The 20,696-nt window shown below is 47.4% G+C and overlaps 1 protein-coding gene across 2 annotated transcripts in view; it reads right to left on the bottom strand.

The window, feature by feature from the left end:
- MICU1 (mitochondrial calcium uptake 1) overlaps positions 1–20,696 on the bottom strand; it is a 98,998-nt gene that overhangs the window by 1,285 nt on the left and 77,017 nt on the right. For both annotated transcript variants that reach the window (XM_065068094.1, XM_065068093.1), the window contains 3 exons: positions 9,311–9,448; positions 8,041–8,149; positions 1,689–1,778 (listed from right to left, as the gene is read on the bottom strand). In XM_065068094.1, coding sequence (XP_064924166.1) covers positions 1,689–1,778; positions 8,041–8,149; positions 9,311–9,448 — 337 coding nt within the window. The remainder of the gene's footprint in view (positions 1–1,688; positions 1,779–8,040; positions 8,150–9,310; positions 9,449–20,696) is intronic.

Genomic DNA, 20,696 nt, shown 5'->3' on the forward strand with positions numbered 1-20,696 from the left:
CAGATGAGGTTACACAGGAAGGTGTCCAGGCGGGTTGGAATGTCTGCACAGGAGACTCCACAACCCCCTGGGCAGCCTGGGCCAGGCTCTGCCACCCTCACCAGGAACAAGTTTCTTCTCAAATTTAAGTGGAACCTCCTGTGTTCCAGTTTGTACCCATTGCCCCTTGTCCTGTCACTGGTTGTCACCGAGAAGAGCCTGGCTCCATCCTCCTGACACTCCCCCTTTCCATATTGATCCCCATGAATGAGTCCCCCCTCAGTGTCCTCTTGTCCAGCTCCAGAGCCCCAGCTCCCTCAGCCTTTCCTCACACGGGAGATGCTCCACTCCCTTCAGCATCTTGGTGGCTGCGCTGGACTCTCTCCAGCAGTTCCCTGTCCTGCTGGAACTGAGGGGCCACAACTGGACACAATATTCCAGGTGTGGTCTCCCCAGGGCAGAGCAGAGGGGCAGGAGAACCTCTCTGACCTACTGACCACCCCCCTTCTAATCCACCCCAGGTACCATTGGCCTAGAGCACAGATCTTTCTTAATGGAGAAAAAGGGAAGATTCATTAAAGCAATCTAGGAAGGTTATTGAGAATTATGCCATGTAAGTTTATGTTAAAAATAAGATGATAGTAAACTGGGGCAAATTTTATTCCCGAGCTGCTTAACCACCAATAAATTAAAACCTCTGGGATTTTTTTGAGGGCGCTGGTTGATTGGAGGGGACAGCAGCAGGGCACAGCGCCACTGGCAGCCTCACGCTTGTCGCCGAGGGGCTGACGCCTTCTGCCGCCTGCGCCTCTTTTCCACTTGATTCCACTTGATTTTCCACTCGATTCCTCCTCTGGCAACCACCACCTTTCCCTGCAAAGCTCTGCTCTCAAAATATTTAGCAGATTCTCCTATGAGAAGATGCAAATGGCGAATATTTGGTTACACTTGGGCTCACTCTAATCTCCATCTGGCTTGAGGATCATGTCAGAAAGTGGCGCTGAAGCGCAGAGGAAAGTAAGTGATGCAACCTTAGAAAGGTGCAAAGAGGCAGGTGGGGGTAAAGCCAAGGGGGACAACAACCAATAATGTAATTCAGGAGGCTTTTTTATGTTCGTATTTATATCAGAAAGAAAACAACTGTCAATTTATGCATCACTGCTGCCACTCAGGGCTGCCAAATCCTGGTGAGCAGACATAGAGAAGCAGGGCACCAGTGAGGTCTCTGGTTTTGGCTCAATAGTTTTGGACAAATGCAGAATTTTACTGCTTTCCAAGTCTTAACTGCTGCCATCATCCCCTGGAGGCAAACACCTCACTAATTCTCATTAAAACAACCTGAGAGTGCCTCAGCATAGCAGCAAGCCACCCCAAACTGCTCACATCCTCTGCGGGCCAGCAAAGCAACCACCTTCCCAGCAGGGCACAGAGCTGCCATTAATTAATTAAGCTGATCTTTGTCCAGGAGTTTGGAGATGAAGTACCAGAGAGGCTCATTTCCAGCACTGGAGCACAATAGCTCATTTTGTTAAATAAAACAGAATTGGAGGTGGAGGGGGGAAAAAAGAGCTGTGTAGCAGTGATGTGTGGATGCAAACACATCTGGTGCTTTAAGATGAACATCTGGTGAGCCGGGTACCACCAGACACCCCTCTGAGAAGGGCAGCAGCGTCAGCCCAAAGGAACAGGGCGAGGTTGGGGTCACTCACCATCGCAGTCGAAGAGGGCAAAGACCACGTCGCACACGTGGTCCGAGAGCTCCACCTTGGCCACCGTCCTGGCCACTTGCTGCATCGTCACTGCAACGGAGAGAGGGCACAAGGTGAGCGAGACGTTGGGATCTGCCGCGAGAAGACTCTTGTTCCTCCACACAAAACCTGTCATGTTCAAAGAGGCTGGAAATAAGCCTCATCCTCAGAATGTTCAACATGAGCCCCAAAAACCAGGCTCCTCATTGCCTTTGCCTTCCTACTGCAGCACCACATGGGGTGTGAAGAGGCTGCTGGTGAGCGCTGATGTGCTGACACCCGTATGTTCGAGATAAACACTTGTCCTGGTTTTGCTAAAAACAAGTTTCTCTTTTAGTGAATTTTGTCTGTCAGCTAAAGCCTTCATATTAACTGCATTTTCCTGGAGAACCAGACACATGTTTTGGTAAACCTAGCAACGGAATGCAAACTTATTGATAAGCACAGATGGACATCTCGCCAGAGGGGCGACGAGAAGAAAGAGACCAAGAAACTGACCAACTGTGTATAACATTCCATTCACGTGAATACTTCATATAAAAGTGGGAGATCACGAGGATCTTTTTGCTTTTCCCTTTTCCCTTCTGCTTATGGCCGACCTTAGGAGAGGACCTTGTGAGTCGTCCCTGCGAACTGAGGCCTAGTGACAGACTGAATCCAGCTCCGGTTGGCTGCAGAGTCCAGTCCAGGACTTCAGGTGCCGGCTCTGCAGTTGCTGAGACTTTCAAGATTGGTTTTGTATATTTTGTATTATTTTCTCTATTCTTATTAGTAGCATTAGTAAAACATCTTTAATTTTTTCCAACTCTCTTCACTCTGTGCTTCTTTTCCTCCCAATCGCCTCTCCTTAGTGAAAAGGGGGAAGAGGGAGGGGGAAGTGTGGGAGGGGGAGAGGGGGTTAACAATACATCTGCCAGGGTTTTATTGTCACCCCGCAATCTTAACCCTCGACAACACTAAAACCACCAAGATCAGGTTGGTTGGTTGGGTTTTTTCCTCCCTTTGGTTCCAGAATCAGAAGGCGTGTCAGCACTACAGCAAACACCGGGTGGGAAACCTGTCCTGATGGGCTTGATCGACGTGGCAGCTCCTTCTGACAGCGTTGCGAAGATGACAACGCTATGAACCGATTACTCCAACAGTCTGGGAATAATAAAAAAACCCTCTTTTTCTGCTAAGCAATTGCAGAATGAACCCATCCGACTCTCCCCCTGCACCAGGCTCTGCAGCAAGCGGACAAAAGGTTAACCTTGCAATAAAACAAAGAGTTGTAATGAATTATTTCACTTCCTCCCCCTCCCCAGACTGGCAGCTGAGCTCATCAGCAAAGCAGCGAGTGGTGGTTTTATTCACAGCCCTAGAAAAGAGCAATCCGTGGAGCTATCAATCCGGTGGGGTTATGCAGTCGATTTTGCTGCATAAAGAGGAAAAAAGTATGTTATTTTAAAGTTAAATTGCTGCCCTACCAAGCCTGACCCAAGAAAACCCTGTCTGGAGAGACAGTGAGACCGGAGATGGACATTTCACCTCAACAGAGACGAAGCGTTTGCTGCGGAGCTCCCCTTCAGCAAGGTAAATGGGGGAAGTTGTGCGACGCAGAAATCAGATTGAAACAAACTGAACAATAAGCCTCTGCTTTCACTCACAACATCCTCTGGGTTCTGGTTTTCCGGTCCCTTTGATCCTTCAGAAATTGCGAAGAGTTACGTGGCAGAAAGGAAAAAATAAGAGCCCAATCCACACTGTAACTGGATTAATTAGAAACTGCAGCAGGTGTTTCTAATAGGATTTTTCTTTTCCCATGAATGTTCAGATGACTGGTTCTTTCCACCCAATTCCTGCTCCCTGAGTGAGGTTTGGGGTTTTTGGGGAGAGGTCCTTTTCCCCTTTTATAAAATCTTTCCTTTTACTAAATAATGCAGGAGAAAACTGAAATTAAATGGAAGGTGGACTAACATACATAATCTTGAGCAGGCACCCACTGGTTCCCTGTAATCTTTTTTGAGTTAAAATCCTCTCCTACATGGGAGACGTGGCTCTGGTCTGCCGTTTTTACTCTATATTTCAGTTCTGTCATTGTCAGTCAGGTTTAGGTCAAAGAACCGACTTATCTACACTTATTCCTCAGCTTATTTTTCTCCCCTGCAAGTCCTTCAGCTGGGAGGGACTTTAAACCACCTGCACTTTGACAACAACAGAGGTTAAAGTGCTGGAAACCTCTTCTTAGCTGAGAGACACACCTGCAAACAGCAAAAGCAAATCCGCATTTCCTCAGGCAGCAGCACCAAATGTCATTTAACTCCTTTTTAAATGCAAATCTGCTTTAAGGGTGCTCAACCAAGCTCCAGTACCACCATCTCCCTCGCAGTGCCCCGTTTACCCTGCCCAAAAAAGTGATTTGCTATAGTCTTATATGGAAATAATATATTTCATTAATTATAAGTCATGTTTTTCTGCTCAGTTTTCACCTCCCTCCTTCCATCTCTACAGGGTGTTGCCTGATCCTTCCCTCCTTTTCGAGGTGTCGAAGCCGCAGTTCTACCAGCTGTAATTCGTACCTACGGCCACCGGTTGCTGCTTCCTCTCTTATTAACCCAACTGCGCAAGTGTCACCTCCCTCGGGTTGTTCTTCCTCAATGGAAAAATCCTGCAAAGCTGTTATTTTACAGGGGCTGCACGACTGTGCTGCGCTCGGTAATGATTTCGTTGGTTTTTAAGGAGTCATAATGGAAAGTGTCTCTGCTTTCCGCTCTGAAACACACGCTCCGGACTACGAGGTGCCTCGGTGAGGCAAATCAAACTGAAGTAAACCTCCCGGTACCTTTTTGCAAAATGAAATGGGGTGATGTGTGGGGAAACATCTCACGCAACGCTTGTCCAGATCTGGGGTCTGGAATTGCCGCGTCCACCTCCGCACGGGAAAGGCTCCTGGATTTTGTACCACTGCAAATGAGTTCCATGTTTCTATCTTGAAAAGCTGCGTGGCTTTTAAAATTACAAGTGTTAGTATCTCCCGCTGGTTCCTTTAATGAGCCATCTGAGTTATTTTACGCAAGTTTAGCGCGTGACACAGTTATCTTTTCTTCCCACTGCAGTTACCATCACCGTGAGTGATGCCTCACCAAGCGCTTACAAACAGGGCTTTTCTAGGGGCGAGAGCCTCACCAGATGGCAAACTTCACTTATTTTTCCTCTGTCTTGAGATTAATCACACATTATGGCCAAGATAACAGGCAGCTGGGCTGCTGCCTTTGTTTCCCACAAACACCACCCGGGGTGACAGGCGCAGGGCTCCCTGCCCTGGTATCTTCATTTTAAACATCCCAATTGGAAACACCAGATGCCACCGCTGGCAATATAGCTAGCAAAAAAATCTATGTAACCTTTTCAAACCATTTGCATCCATTCATACCACAATACCCATCCAGAAGAGAGACGTACAAACCCTACACCATCCTGGGGCACAGCACATTTTTCTTTTTGCTTCTCAAAATGTGAGGCTGCAGTCGAGTAGCAACTATTTTGTCATTGAAGCATGACGGAAAGTCAGGGAAATCACACTCCTGGGGAAAAAGTGGAGCTACTGGCCCAAAGGCACAGTAGATCCACTGTGATATTTGCAGTCATAAATAAGTAAAGAAATGGGATTCCAACACAAAAAGTGGTTTCTAAACTAAACAGTATTCAGTATCTTCTAGGAGCTGTTGATCTCTGTAGAGCTTGTCCTCGGGACATACACGTCAACACACAGCAAAGGTGACAAGCCATGACCCTCGCTTGCCTCTGCAAGAGACCAGATCTCATTGTGTGACTCCTTGCAAACCATCACAAATACTCATCTTGAAGATGTCCCTGCTCATTTCCAGGGGGTGTTGGACTAGATGACCTTTGGAAGTCCCTTCCAAACCAAACTATTCTGTGATTCTTACAGGGTGGCTGTTGCATCTCCAACCTTGGGCTAGTGGCTGTAGGTCACCTTGTTGGACTAGAGGGTCTCTAGAGATCTCCGCCACCCTCGCCCACCCTACAGACATCCTGCCCATCCAGCTAATGGGGTTGACCTACATGGGATCACCCCAGAGGAGCAATCTGAGCTGTGCCTCCATGGGGGACCGACTTGTTCCACCCAGCTCTGAAAGCAGACCAAAATGAGCAGCAGCTCGATGACAAACACCTGCAGCACTCCAAACTCACCTCTACCTCCTTCCAAATTCCCCGTCAAGTCCGCAGCCTTTTCAAGCTCCACGCTTCAAAAAGAAAAAGATCTTCTGTTTACCCCGCCGGGGCTCAACCATCTCCCCTGGCACTGGCCCATCTCTACCCAAGCGCATCCGCGCCCCAGAACACACCAGAATTAAACGGCGGTTCTGTGCCGGCACCGGCACAACGGCTGCTCGGAAAGTCTGGCTGCAGGCGGTGCAATTCACACCCTCAAAAGGGGACTCAGCGACAAATTGGGCTCCTGTCCTGCTGCCAGCTCTAAGCCCAGGCTGGGGAAGTTTTCTAAGTAACGCTTATGATTTCAGAGAATGATGGCTATTACGTTTCTGGTAAAATGAAAGATAGAGTAACAATAATCTGTGTGTTACTCTATGGGTCATTAAAACACAGGTTTATGATCCTTTTTAGAAGAGGAGGCAACTTTAATTCAACACAGAAAACAGGCTGTCAAGCCCTGACTGTTTGGTGCCATCCACTTTATTCACTTTGAAATTTTAAACAGCTCTTTTAAAATGATAATAACATTCGCTGCATTAGGTTAGCAGCAGCTTATTTGACACACAACCTATCCTCTTCCTCCCCCCATATGATGAGTAATTTAAACTTCTTTTATTTTTTTACTAAGCTTGATTTTTAGAAGAGCGCACCCCACTTATTGCTCATTTGATTTGTGGGTGCAATACCCAGACTCGGAGCGCAGGCGTATGGAAACAGGTAATGTATGGACAATTTACGCAGGGGAGCATACATATCCCTGCTGCAAAAACCCAGATGTATCACCACAGCTTGATTTGCGCCTTCGTTAGGGCCACAGCAAACAGCACAAGCTCATTACTTGCACATAATTAAAAAGCAATTGCACTGATTTATCAAGTGCGCGTGAACCTAAATACTCCATGAATGCATATTCCACGCCCGGGCAATTGCTAATTTGCTGTAGACAGTGAGTGAATTGGATTTGCTGGGATGCTGCAGAAAGGGCTCTGTGTGGCGGCAGCACATCCGCACTTCAGATAAGTTTTTTTCCTGCTCCTTTTTACTTTTAAATGAAAGAAAAACCTATCCGGTTCTTTAAACTTTAAGTCTTAAGATAACGGCGATCTAAACCAAAGAGTACAGATGATTTCCCCCAAAAAATCAAAGATGAGGAGGGCTGTTGAGATATACAAGTAGAGATGTGACATGTTTGACTCCCTCAGCAATTCCACTGCCCAAAAACCTATTAAAGTCTTAATATTGCCACAACAGCAGTGCTTGGAAGAATCGCTTACTTCCAAACCATTTAATTTTGGATTTGCCTAAACACATCACCTTTAACTATCTAGTAGACAAGAGTTTCCATTTAGCCTAAAAAAACCACAACTTTCAATGAGTCTGCCAGAGTTTTGTAAGGTTTTTTTATATTCCCAGTCTGAGCATTTAAAAAAAAACCCCAATTCTTACAAAAAGATGCAGAAAAGCAAAGCACCCACTTGTCACAGACCACTTTTCTTTTTTTTAAAATGTATAGTGGGTTTTGGTTGGTTGGTTTTGGTTTTTAACCAGATCTGAGAAGATACTTGACAGGGATTAGGTCAGAAAAGGAAACACACAATGAGGTGAAGGAGGATACAGGTTGGTCTGATGGATAAACCACGCTATTACCACGCTCCCCGGGAAACGCCAGCTCTGGAGTTTATTCAGCCACCCGCGGCCTCTGGACTGCGCGTTATTTGAAGAGAGTCTGCTCTGGACAGACTTTAATACTACTTATAATACTGCTTCTCTTTGCAAATGATATTTTTAAGAGAGAGAATAAATCACCATGGTATCACCGCTTCCAAATGGGACACCACGAAATCACTGCTCCCTAGTCTATTGAGGCTATAAATTTCAGCCTATTTTCCCCTCTGTTTCTAAACCTGGAAAAGCATAAAGCCTGGAATCCCTCTTTAGCCATTGGACATAGCATGTTAAACCTCTCGTTAAAGGGAGGAATGGTGATTTCGGTTCACTCTGAGCCTGGGCTCACTTGACGTCTTCCCAACTCCAAAGACACGGCACGAGTCACGCTCCCTCAAGCTTTCAGCGCCTGTCTCACAAGTTTCAATACCTTTATCAAGCGAAGCTCCAGCCATGTGGTAGAAGCTCAAAGCCGTGTCCACGTCATTGATGTTCTTCAGAAAAGTGAAGAAGCTCTCCACCTCCTCAAATGTCAGCCCCTAGGACAGAAACAACAGTCTTACAGCGACTGGAAAAGGAGATTGTGACGGTTCTTGGGTTACCCGTGACAAAGGGACTCGTGGGCGCGAAGCTGTAGCCGGAGGGGAATTAACCCGAAGAGCATTTCTCTGGCCTTCGTTCTGCAGCCACCTCTCACCTAGATCAGACCCATGAGCCTGTGGTTCAGAGGCAGGAGGCCACTGCAGGCAAATTAACTTTATTTTATTTCTTTTTCCAAACCCGCACAATTGCAATGGCAACAATGAAATAGCGCAAGCACCGGACAGTTAAAGGTTAAGTGGTCAAACGTGGACGCGTCACGTGTGGACGCGTCACGTGTGGACGCGTCACGTGTGGACGCGTCACGTGTGGACGCGTCACGTGTGGACGCGTCACGTGTGGACGCGTCACGTGTGGACGCGTCACGTGTGGACGCGTCACGTGTGGACGCGTCACGTGTGGACGCGTCACGTGTGGACGCGTCACGTGTGGACGCGTCACGTGTGGACGCGTCACGTGTGGACGCGTCACGTGTGGACGCGTCAAACTTTCACGTGTTACGTGTTGACGCGTCAAACTTTCACGTGTTACGTGTTTAAGTGTTTACGTGTCAAACCTATACGAGATACGTGTTTAAGTGTTTACGCGCTATGTGTTCACGTCTCAAACGTTTACGCGTCACGTGTTTAAGTGTTTAAGCATTACGTGTTAGCGCGTTACGTGTTTAAGCGTCAGCGCGTTACGTGTTTAAGCGTTACGTGTTTAAGTGTTTAGCATTACGTGTTTGCGCGTTACGTTTTTAATGCGTTACGTGTTTAAGTGTTTAGCATTACGTGTTTACGTGTTACGTGTTAGCGCGTTACATGTTTAAGTGTTTTCGTGTTATGTGTTTAAGCGTTTAAGCGTTACACATTACCCCGTTACGCATTTGCGCATTAAATGGTTACGCGTTACGTGTTGACGCATTAAGTATTTAAGTGTTAACGTGTTACGTCGTTACGTGTTCATGCGGTTACGCGTTTCAGTGGTTACACAGTAAGTGTTTAAGTGTTTCCGCGGTGAAGTGGGGATTGCACTGGATGAGCTTCCGAGGTCCCTTCCAACCCCTGACATTTTGGGACTCTGTGACTTCCCGAATTTGCCGTGACCGCCACACTGACCTCCCCATCTTGAAACTGCTTCTTGAGCTGCTTCAGCATGACGGTGAGCTTCTTGGACTGCACCCCGCTGTAGGCCAGCAGCATGCTGCCAAACTGCCGCTCCGTGATGCGCCCCTCCACCGGGTCGTGCCGCTCAAACTGCAAAAATAGGCGAAAAAAATAAGAATAGAGAGTGATTAAAACAAGCCCGTGCAGCAGGAAGCTCCATCCAGGGGGAGGGCGTAAAAAGCCACTGTAAAACACCCAACATTGCAGGAATGACTCATGAAGAGGTCGTCTTCATGCATTTGAATACTTGCTTTCCCCAGGCCGGTCTCCGTCAATAAGTCAACATTTTCCCTACGTGCTATTCCTTGGACAACTATTGGAAGAAGTCTCTGTATCTCACCTTCCTATTAGGACGGTGCACAAGGTTTTGACCACTAATTTTAAATCATTAATAACCAGGTTCAAACACTTCTTAATTAATCAAAATAGGAACCATTAAAGTCAACACATTTTTGCCAATGAGAAATAAGTTGGCTTATTTCTGTAGCATAAAAACCGAATTTGCTTGTTGTCTAACATAATTTCCATAGTCCAAAACAAACAGCAAGAAATAAGTTAGTAGCAAAAAAAACACAAAGCAAGAGAAGTGCATTAAAGTGACGTATAACGTAACCACGTTTGTTTAAGATTGTATTCCAAGACCAAGTGGCAAATCTCAACAATGCAACACCCACAATTCCTTGTGCACCGATCTAATAGTTTCATCTCGCAGGGGGACAGCGTTTGTAAAGCTGGACTTGAAAAGGCAGGATGATTATTTTGAGCTTAGAACCAAACGCAGTGTCCACACGTCTCCAAAGGGCTGGGAAGCAAGAAGAAATACCACGGTGCTCCTCACGGCTTGGAGCTCTGAACAAGCAGCCAGAGACCATTTTTAATCAAAAACCTGCACAGGACTGAGCCAATGTGCTTCAAAAGAAGTGTAAGTTGGGGCAGAGAGAGGTTTTCCCTGTTAATCCATCTCTCCAGCACCAGCCGATGTTCTCCCAGCTTTGGCTGCAGGGGAGGAGGGAAGAGCAATTCCCCACCTTGGGAAGGTGCTGGGTTGGAGAACCAGGCCTCTGTTAGATAAGTAACGTGGATTTAATATTTTCCTGCTTTTTCCCCACCTCTGTGTACACACAGAAACATCCACATCAGACTTCAACAGACTTCGTCTCCACAGATCTCAGCATTCAGGATCCTTTATGTGATTTCCTCCAAATTTACCAGAAAAACATAGGACCTACACCGCAGCTGATCCCAAGCCAGCAGATGACATTTAACAACAAAATTAACTTGTTAAACTCCTACAGAACAACTTGGTATCACTGACTTGACATCATATTGCTCAGCGAGTTCACTGCTTCTGCCTCAACCCCTCTTCTCTGCTTAATTACGCAGCTGACGAAAAAGCCAACGACCGAGATCAAGGTGGGGAGATGAAATCAAACAGCTTCACCAGCTTTGCTTTCAACCCTTGCATAGGCAGAGCTCAAACTATGGCAGCTATATATGGTTTAAATATACAGTGCTCTTCAGCTATGCTACATAGCAACGAGGCTGCTTACAAACAGCTATTACAATTTCCGTGCTAATGTGAAGCTGGGGGTAAATATTTGCAAAAAACATGGAGCTTTTTACTGTCAGATGATACAGACTTTGGGGTTTACTCACGATGCAAAACACCAGCCTCTCCCCTTCTCGCGTGCTGGGGAAACTCATTTGGAGAAGTCCGTGTTCTTCATTAAAGAGACGAGATAGTCGTCTCTGCCGTGTTTGAAGAACGTGAAGAAGTTTTGCAATACCCAAGGGACACAGAAATTGGCAGCTGGTGCTGTTTCAAAAGCAGCACCAACGCTTTCTTCTACTATAATATTCCTAATTCCGCCCAGAGGACACAAACCAGTATTTTTCTACCAACTGCCTTCAAATATCTCAAATTTTATCAGACCATGAGTTAGCATCTTTTATTAAAGGATAAGAAACGGGTCTATAAAGCTCGTACGTGGAAAGTATGCTTAGAGAAGCCTGGAGTTGGTGTCTAAAGGTGCTCTCCCCCACCCCGCATTAAAGGAGTAGACACTGCGCCGCTCCACGGCGTAACACAAGCAGCGCAGCTCCCTGCAGTCCTGCAGATGGGGAAATAAAGTTAAAAGGTTAACTCCTTACTGTTTTGTTTTGTTGGGGTTTATCTTTGTAACTGGGCATTGGGATAGTGGACAGATGCACAGAAAACACGAGAAATGTTTGTTTAAAATGTCATTTTTCTCCTGACGTGTCTCACGCAAAACCTTCTGGTGCCAGCTTAGGGGTAAGAATCGGGATTATTCTCCAAACACCACGCTGAAGAAGTGCAATGATGAAACGTGTTTTTTCAGCCCAGTTTCCCTCTTCCATTCCCATTTTCAGACATGACCCTGAGACATTCGAAGTCACGGTCCCACTGTGGGTCTCTGCGAGCCCTTTGCTCCCCCAGCCCAGGGTTTCCCCAATAAAAGAAGGAGGACCCGGGTAATTATAGACCGGTCAGCCTCACCTCTGTCCCTGGGAAAGTAATGGAACAGCTAATCCTTGGTGCCATCTCAAGGCATATCAAGGATAAGAGGGTTACTAGGGGCAGTCAGCATGGCTTTACCAAGGGGAAGTCATGCTTGACCAACCTCATAGCCTTTTATGAGAATGTAACAAGGTGGATGGGTGATAGCAGAGCGGTGGATGTGGTTTACCTTGACTTCAGTAAAGCCTTTGACACAGTCTCCCACAGCATCCTCACAGCTAAGTTGAGGAGGTGTGGTCTAGACAATAGAGTAGTGAGGTGGGTTGCAAACTGGCTTAAGGAGAGAAGCCAGAGAGTGGTAGTCAATGGTGCGGAGTCTAGTTGGAGGCCAGTATCTAGTGCAGTGCCTCAGGGGTCAGTACTGGGGCCAATATTATTCAATATATTCATTAACGATTTGGACGAGGGAATTGAGTGCACTATCAGCAAGTTTGCTGATGACACTAAGCTGGGAGGAGCGGCTGACACACCAGAAGGCTGTGCTGCCATCAGAGACCTGGACAGGCTGGGGAGTTGGGCGGGGAATAACCTGATGAAATTTAACAAGGGAAAGTGTAGAGTCCTGCATCTGGGCAGGAACAACCCCAGGTTCCAGTATAGCTTGGGAAATTACATATTAGAGAGCAGTGTAGGGGAAAGGGACCTGGGGGTCCTGGTGGACAACAGGATGACCATGAGCCAGCACTGGGCCCTTGTGGCCAGGAAGGCCAATGGTACCTGGGGTGGGTTAGAAGGGGGTGGTCAGTAGGTCAGAGAGGTTCTCCTGCCCCTCTGCTCTGCTCTGGGGAGACCACATCTGGAATATTGTGTCCAGTTGTGGCCCCTCAGTTCCAGCAGGACAGGGAACTGCTGGAGAGAGTCCAGCGCAGGGCAACAAAGATGCTGAAGGGAGTGGAGCATCTCCCGTGTGAGGAAAGGCTGAGGGAGCTGGGGCTCTAGTTTGGAGAAGAGGAGACTGAGGGGTGACCTTATTAATGTTTATAAATATATAAAGGGTGAGTGCCACGAGGCTGGAGCCAGGCTCTTCTCAGTGGCAAACAATGATAGGACAAGGGGCAATGGGTACAAACTGCAACACAAGAGGTTCCACTTAAATTTGAGAAGAAACAACTTCTCAGTGAGGGTGCCAGAGCACTGAAGAGGCTGCCCAGGGAGGTTGTGGAGTCTCCTTCTCTGCAGACATTCAAAACCCACCTGGACATGTTCCTGTGCGACCTCACCTATGCGTTCCTGCTCCAGCAGGGGGATTGGACTGGGTGATCTTTTGAGGTCCCTTCCAATCCCAGACATACTGTGATACTGTGTGAAACACATGTACAGTTGAAGGATTACCTGGGGAAAGCTGGTATGTTAAGAATAATGCTGTAATTCCCGATCCATGTCCGCAGCTGTGCAGCTGGGAGAACGGCAGACAAGCAGCTTTGAGCGGGACTACTCGTAAAATTAGGATTACTCGTAATACTTAATGCGAACTAACTTCCGCATCTCAGATGTCACTATTGAAAACTGAGAAACCAAGTTGTCTGATTCAGTGGCACCTATAACTAGAAGTTCATAGCTAGAGAATAATGGGGAAAAGATGCTTATTCCCCCTGTGATCCACCCTCTCAGCTTCTGGTCCGGGGGGCTTTAGGGAGCGCTTTGGTGGGAAGCTGCAGCTGGACTGATATGTTTGAACAGCCATATGACAAGTTCTCCCTCTAAGAAGTTGCCTAATGCCACTTAGCACCCTCTGATCCTTTTAACATTCCAAAATCAAAGCATACTGGCCCAAAAGTTTCCCGGCGGGGACTACGGGCACATTTCAGTCACCGCTTGGTGCAAGGGAAGGATGCACAGAGGTGAAGCAAAACATGCAAACTGTGCGGTTTGGCCAACCTGGTCTAGACTGGGCACTGAGGATTCCTCTGTACTACAAGGAAAATCTTAAACAAGCCCTTCTGGAAGCAAATCTACCTGCAGCCTCTGTTCAACATAATGCCAGCATTCAAGTATGAGGATCCCACCAGCTCTGAGCAGCGGTATTGAAACATGGAGCACAACTACCACGCTGATGCCTCCAGTATCTTGCAAAACGTATTGAAAAATGCAGCGGGGCACCCATCCCACTGCCCTCATCCAAGTCTCCATCTCTGCTTTTGTCTTTCAATTGGGAGATCATGAGAGGACAAAATAAAGATAAAACCAATCTAGGATGAAGGAACTAAAGTAATTGTTCATACAAGTCTCTTTAAAGCATAAAATTGTCCCGAGACGCTGTGAATAAACCAAGTCATTCCCCTTCCCCTGTGGGGAACAAAACAGGTTCCAGGTTTTGATTTCTGCAGGCGGCCATCGGTGCGGCGATGAGTCAAACCACCATGCAAAATTACCCACAAGAAATCTCTTAGAAAGCCTAAAAACCATAGAATTAATGCTGCTTATTCTGGGCCTAGAAAGGGGCTGGCAGGTGAGAGCTGCTCAACAACCAGTTTCCGAATTCAAATGTAATCACCACTGAACGGAGAAAAAGCAACAGAATCATATTCAGCAAGAAACTTGGCTTCGAGTGATTCGTGACGGGAAAAACCTTGATTACAGCTTCTATAAAAAAACCTCATCTATCCCAACAGCCCGTTTCCCACCTCCTTGCTGGACCAAAGGTACCACATCTCTGCTCTCCCGCCTTCTCCAATGTCTTCTGGGGGACCAAACGCAGCTCACCCCTCGTCTCCACCCGAAAACAAAGGCGAGTGCAAAGCCCACAGCAATTTCTCTCTCAAGCACTCAATACAGAGTCTGTGAACAGTGTTAAGCGTTAAAATCCCCCAGACACTTGAAACGGCAGGAAAAAGTGTCCTTTCCCAGGTAATCACGATCCTTTGCCTTCATGCACGTGATGTTGTTGAGGTTATTTTTCCAGTCACTTAGGGGAGAAAATTAAAAACCCAAAGCCCACAAGGATGGGACTCAGCGCAGACCACGCCGAGAAATATTATAACCAAACAAGCCCTCTGACAGCCCTTTTCCTCTCCATGTACATTAAAAGAAAGGAAAAGTACGGCCAAGGCCATCACTCAATGGCATTGCCTGGCGTGGGATGGAGCAGCTGCCGCATGTGACACCCACCGCGGGGGAACCAGGGAGGGAACGGTGGTTCAATCCCCATCCAAACCACAGCCCCCAAAAATCTACGGTGAGCCTGACACCTCTGGAGCAGCTTCCACCTGCAGCCACTTGGTGCCAGCAGTGGATTCTCAATCCACGCATCGGCAAGGATAGAGTACATAATGAAATATAATGCTCTCCAGTGTTCTTCCTGCAAGCCAGGACGCCCGGGGTGCTGGAGAAATCAGCCTAAACTATAGCAGGCGGTATTTTGAAATTCATTAAAAGCCAACGTGGGCACACAAGGAAACCAAAGGCACTTCTGTGAGGGTAAGAAGGCAGCAGAAATGGGGCACAGCACTTCACCCACCGCTAACCCGACCCAGCTTCACTAGCCAGTCCATATACCACACTAGGATACGTTCTACAATCATTTAAAAGACCATCTTTAATCTTAAGCACGTGTGAAATGCTCACATGTCTCCCTCCAAAACAATCCAATCAGAGCGATTAACTTCTTCATGTTCCTCTGGGAGCTGAGATGTGGGTAAACTTCCCACTCACTTTGCTTTCTGTCTGGATAAATAACCCCCCTCTCTTTTCTTCAGTGAATGAGGGAAAGGCTTCACCGCATGTGGCAAATAAACAGATGATTTTCTCTGTTTCCATATCCCCTTAATCGCGTAACTTTACAGAAAGGCAATACAAGGATCCACCATAAAACGACAGACCCATAATCCGCTTCCAGGCTCCACTGTCTTTTTATTCCCCACTAACCCAATTCAGCTTCTCCTGTGGGAAACCAAACGGCACCTCCGTGAAGCATCCAGCCCCAACCAACTCTGAGACACCACCGCTGGGACGTGTTAAACACGGACATTGGTTTCATCTCTCCTCCTGCCATCACTGCTTATAGAAAACTGCTTAAAACCAGGGAGCGGTGGCTTTTGTGGTTGCTACTGGACTGCACCATGTCCAGATGGAGCAACAGCAGCTCCGCAGCTGCCCGCGGAGGGATGTCAGAGCATCCGAACCCTCGGACAGGGCTGAGTGAGCATCACCGTACAACTCGCAAACAGCCGTAAAAACCTCACACTTCCTAAGTGGAAATTCTTCCCCTTCCTAGCCCAGCATCACAATTTTGGTCTGTATGCTGAACAGCAGCTTATTTCTTTGGCTTTGCCAAAGAAGATTGTTAAAACAAGCATTTTTGCCCTTCCAGTGGCTGCACTTGGTGTGGATTCAATGCTTAAGATCAACCAAAACCAGCCAGCACCTTGGAGCTGCAAACACAGCTCAGACTTCTCCTATGGCCAGTCTGCAAACACCAGGAAAGACTATGGAATACGGTCACATCCTGCTTTTAGAAGCAATATTAAACACAAGCAGCACAGCACACCGTACTGCTGCCGTGCCAGAAGCAGCATCTTCAACTTCTCAGGTTTTGATTTCTCACAAATATTCCTGAACCTTTCTTCTGTACATTTAACGTAGATATTCAAACTAACCACAACCAGGCATCCCAGCAATATAGCGTCTATAAACACTTATATTAGCAAAATACCTAGCTATGTTCTAACAGGCTCTTATATTTCTAGGAAGACTTCTATAAAACAAACTATGTGTCCCCTAAAATCTCAAACAAGCATCTAGAAAGTAAACATGCGTGCACCATTCCTTTCCAATTAAGTTACAAAACCTACAAGGACTTTTGGATGGAGGGAAAAGTGTTAAAGGCTGATTTTCAAGCTTATTTATGCTGGTTAAACGAACACAAACAGTAGAAATATTGCTAATACTAATTCTGTCAGGTTTAGGGGTACTTGGAAAAGGTGACCTGTTCAAGAGCTGCAGGGTGCATAATAAGGAACTGAAAGGGAAATAGCGATTTGTAGGGTGATACTCAGATTCACAATATATAACCCTTTTAAAGCGGTGTTTGCTCAAAGCTGTATTTGACAGGCTGTAATACATTATTTATCTGCAAACTACTGCAGCGCTGGCTCTGTTTACCGTCCTGGACAAGCAGGCTGCCAGGATCTCTTGTCAAGTTGCATATACAACTATGACAGAGGAAGAAAAAGGAGGCAAACACTATGCATCTTGCTGAACACCAGCTATCTCTTCCATCAGAAACCACTAATATATCTGGGAGTAAGGCGTAATGTCTGCAAAGGCAACATAAAGAGAGTGAGGCAAAAAATCCTAAAAGCTGGAAAGGTCAATGTTCTCAAAATCTTAATTTTTTTTTTTGTTAATTATGCTGAAAGGTCCTAGTGCATGTATATCTTAAAACACTGGGTTTTGCAAGGTGAAGCTCAGCTGTTGTAGACACAGCCTCATGGAACGTGCCAGTAACCTGCCAGGAGCCCCTGGACCAGGTTGGCAAAGCCCAATTCCTTTCTTTGGTAATAAACAGTCGAAGGAACAGCTCTAAAGACTCTCAGAGCTACCTACAGGGGGAGAAACACAAATGGGAAGGATGCGGAGGAGGAAAAGCCCAACGCAGCCTTAACCACAGTGCGCAGGCTGCTCTGGGCATCCCCTGCGCGCTGGGCAGTGCCAGCACGGGCAGAACCGGGTCACCCCTGCTCCGAGGCTGGGTAAAGCCCACGGAGAAGCAAAGCACGGCCACCACGAGCACGTGTGACACCCAGAGCCCAGGGGCTCCGTGCCCGCAGCAATGCAGCAGCTCCTGCCCCGGCGCTGCCAGAGCGGCTGTGGAGCTGGCACGCTGCCCGCGGCTGCACCGGTGACTCCTCCAGGTCGGAAAGCGCTTCTCAGCCTCGTAAAACCAGCCAGAGCATCCAAATTATTTAATTGCGCCTTAACTCCCTCCCCTACCTGATTCCCTGGATTCAAACGTGGGTTGTACAGCTGGATCGGGGCAGGGAAAACGCTTCCAGTGCTGCCGAGAGTGGCTCGCTTCTCTTTTTCTCAGTCTCAAAAAACAACATACGAAAGAAAAGGGAGCTATTTTCACATGAGAAAAATCCGATCTTCCAAATGCCTTCCCCATTTGCTCTTTCCCTCTGCTCTCCAAGAGCAGCTTAAGTGAATACGTAGCAGCCAGGTTAAAAATGTACATGTGTCAGCGCAGCGCAATCCCAGCAGAGCAGGTGTTTGATAGATGCCTTGGAGGTTCCACTGACCTTGCAAGCCACTGCTGCCTGCAAGGGGAAAACAATTCATTCCCATCACCGGCAACTTGTTCTGCTTCAAGGAGCAATTAAAAAAGGTTATGTAAAGACGGCCACACCTGAACTTCATCATCATGAATCAAAGTAACATCTTGCTAGCTCTGAAAAGATCTGGTTTGAAATTCCGTGCGGTGAGGGAATTGAAAGGAAGAAAGCCTAAAGAAGGGGAATCAGCGATGCTAAGGGGAAAGGACACGTCTGATAAATCAACGGGAAGCACTCGCCTGGCTGCTGGGATGGAGAGGGAGAAGAGATGAGCAACCGCCTCCCAGAACTGGCCCCGTTCATGCCATCCCTGCCCTTGACAATGTTCCTGGTGCCTCCGTGCGAGGAACGGAGCAGCTTTTCCATCCTGCGTCCTTGGTGAATGAGAAAAGAGCAAAGTTCAGGAACAGCACGAGTTCCCAGCCGCGCCGCAGGGATACCCACAGGACGGCAGAGCCACAAGTACCTGAGCCGCACTGTTACTCTGAAAAACAGCAATTAAAATCTCCATGGAGCTGATATACACAACTTTATTAATAAATACAGCCCTCTTACACCCTGTTGGAGCTTACGCTGTTTCCACTTGACCTTGGCGCTCAATTCAACATGCAAAATAAGCTTGTGGCAGTTAGATTCAGCCTAGAAGGGAAAAGGGAGCTCCTGCACCCCGCTCCCGAGTCCCTGATGCGCCAAGAGAAGCAAAGTCAGGAGCTGAAGCACAGACGGCAACACATGGAGGGGCAGAACGGCTCTGTCCTTGGAGACAGAGAGGGGAAAAAGAGCAAGAGGACTAAAGCGTTTGTTCATATAGCAGAAGGACAAAGCAGAATCCAGATACCTGCTCATCAGAGATTTCCCAGTCAGCGATTTTAGCGTGCTGTTATCGTGCAGGACTTGATTTGTGTTTGGTCTGGGTCACGCTGAAAAAGCTGGCTGACATTCTCACCCAAGGAAGCACAGCAAGCCCATTGGGCGATAAGCGTTTCGTTATTTTCCTATGATTAATAAAACACATTGCCCACATTCCCGTGGTCACTGCACCTGAGGGGCCACGTGAGGATGGAAAACCCGCAGCCCTAAACACCCACTTCGATTTTTGTCAGCTAACTGGGACATTCAAAATGCCTTGGCAACAGCTCCGCAACAACAAAAAGCCACAGAAGCTTTCGAGATGGTTCTTTTCCCACCTTGCTAACAGCATGGAACCCAGCACCGGCACAAAATCCCGGGCAGGAGCTCATGGTGGTCCGAAACCTTCCTCTGTACGGGGCTGACGTGCACAGGTACATCCCCCAGCCCATCCCACAGCCATCCCCAGCCTCTTGCCCATCAGCTTTTGGGACTTGGCTCTTGGTTAACTGAATTGTGCTCACGTGAAGGAAAGTATCTATGGTAAGTAGCTGACCCCTTCTACTTTATTGACTCAGCGATACACATTTTCACATTAACCTAATTAATCAAAATACCACTCTCGGTGTTTTATTGGCAGGGGTGCTGCCAAAGGCTCTGCTGCACTGCGGGAGCAGATTTACACACACTTCATAAACCCAAGGAGCCCGTTGTTACAGAGCAAACCCCTTTACTGCCGCTAACGACGCAATAAATAGACATTCCAATAAAATCCTCAAACAGCTTCCCCTGCAGAGCCACTGCAACTACATTTCAGTCGCCCCGTTGAAATCCGAGCAGAGCAGCAGCATGTACCATGGTGGGTGTCTCCTCACCTTCACCGGTGCGTCAAGCGTCCATCCCAAATGAGGAGGTGGCAAAGCCGCTCCTGCACTTTCAAGATATATCCCAGCAATCACAGAATGAGAGTGGCTGGGGTTGAAGGGACCTCTGGAGATCACCCAGTCCAACCCACCTGCTAACACAGGGTCACAGAGCAGATCACACAGGGTCACGTCCAGGGGGTTTGAATGTCTCAGAGAAGGAGCCTCCACACCCGCTCTGGGCAGCCTGGGCCAGGCTCTGGCACCTCCCAGCAAACAAGTTTCTCCTCATGTTCAGATGGACCCTCCTGTGTTTCAATCTGTGCCCGTTGCCCCTCACCCTGTCAGACTGCAGCACTGGAAGGGTTTGATCTTGCTGGCATAGACCATTTCCCCACTTCCTTTTGCAGCCTGTACTGGGGAGGAATTAGTCAGAAATAGTGATTAGAGCATTCTCCGGCAGAGGCGTGAGGCACGGCTTTTGGTACCTGTCCCGTGACAGTCAACCACTCACCCAACTAGTCACACTTTCCCTTAATGAAAAAAGAGACCGAAATTCAACCTGTCTTGCAGTTAAACGAAACCTTCTCTGGTGCACATGTAAGTTTTTCGTTACTTGCTCTTCCATTACTGATGGACACAAATTACTTGCTTCGGTCTTCATTATAGTGATTCCTCATGTTTACAGAGCCAGTTACATCTCCCTTCTGTTTTCCTTCATGCTGCACACACCATGGCCTTGTAACTTACTCCTATTTTCCAGATTTTTTGTTTTCTTCCATACCAACACCCCGCTCTGAATTCTTACCAAGTCT

The sequence above is a fragment of the Columba livia genome, chromosome 6 (genome assembly GCF_036013475.1).
Source record: "Columba livia isolate bColLiv1 breed racing homer chromosome 6, bColLiv1.pat.W.v2, whole genome shotgun sequence".
Classification (NCBI taxonomy): Eukaryota; Metazoa; Chordata; class Aves; order Columbiformes; family Columbidae; genus Columba; species Columba livia.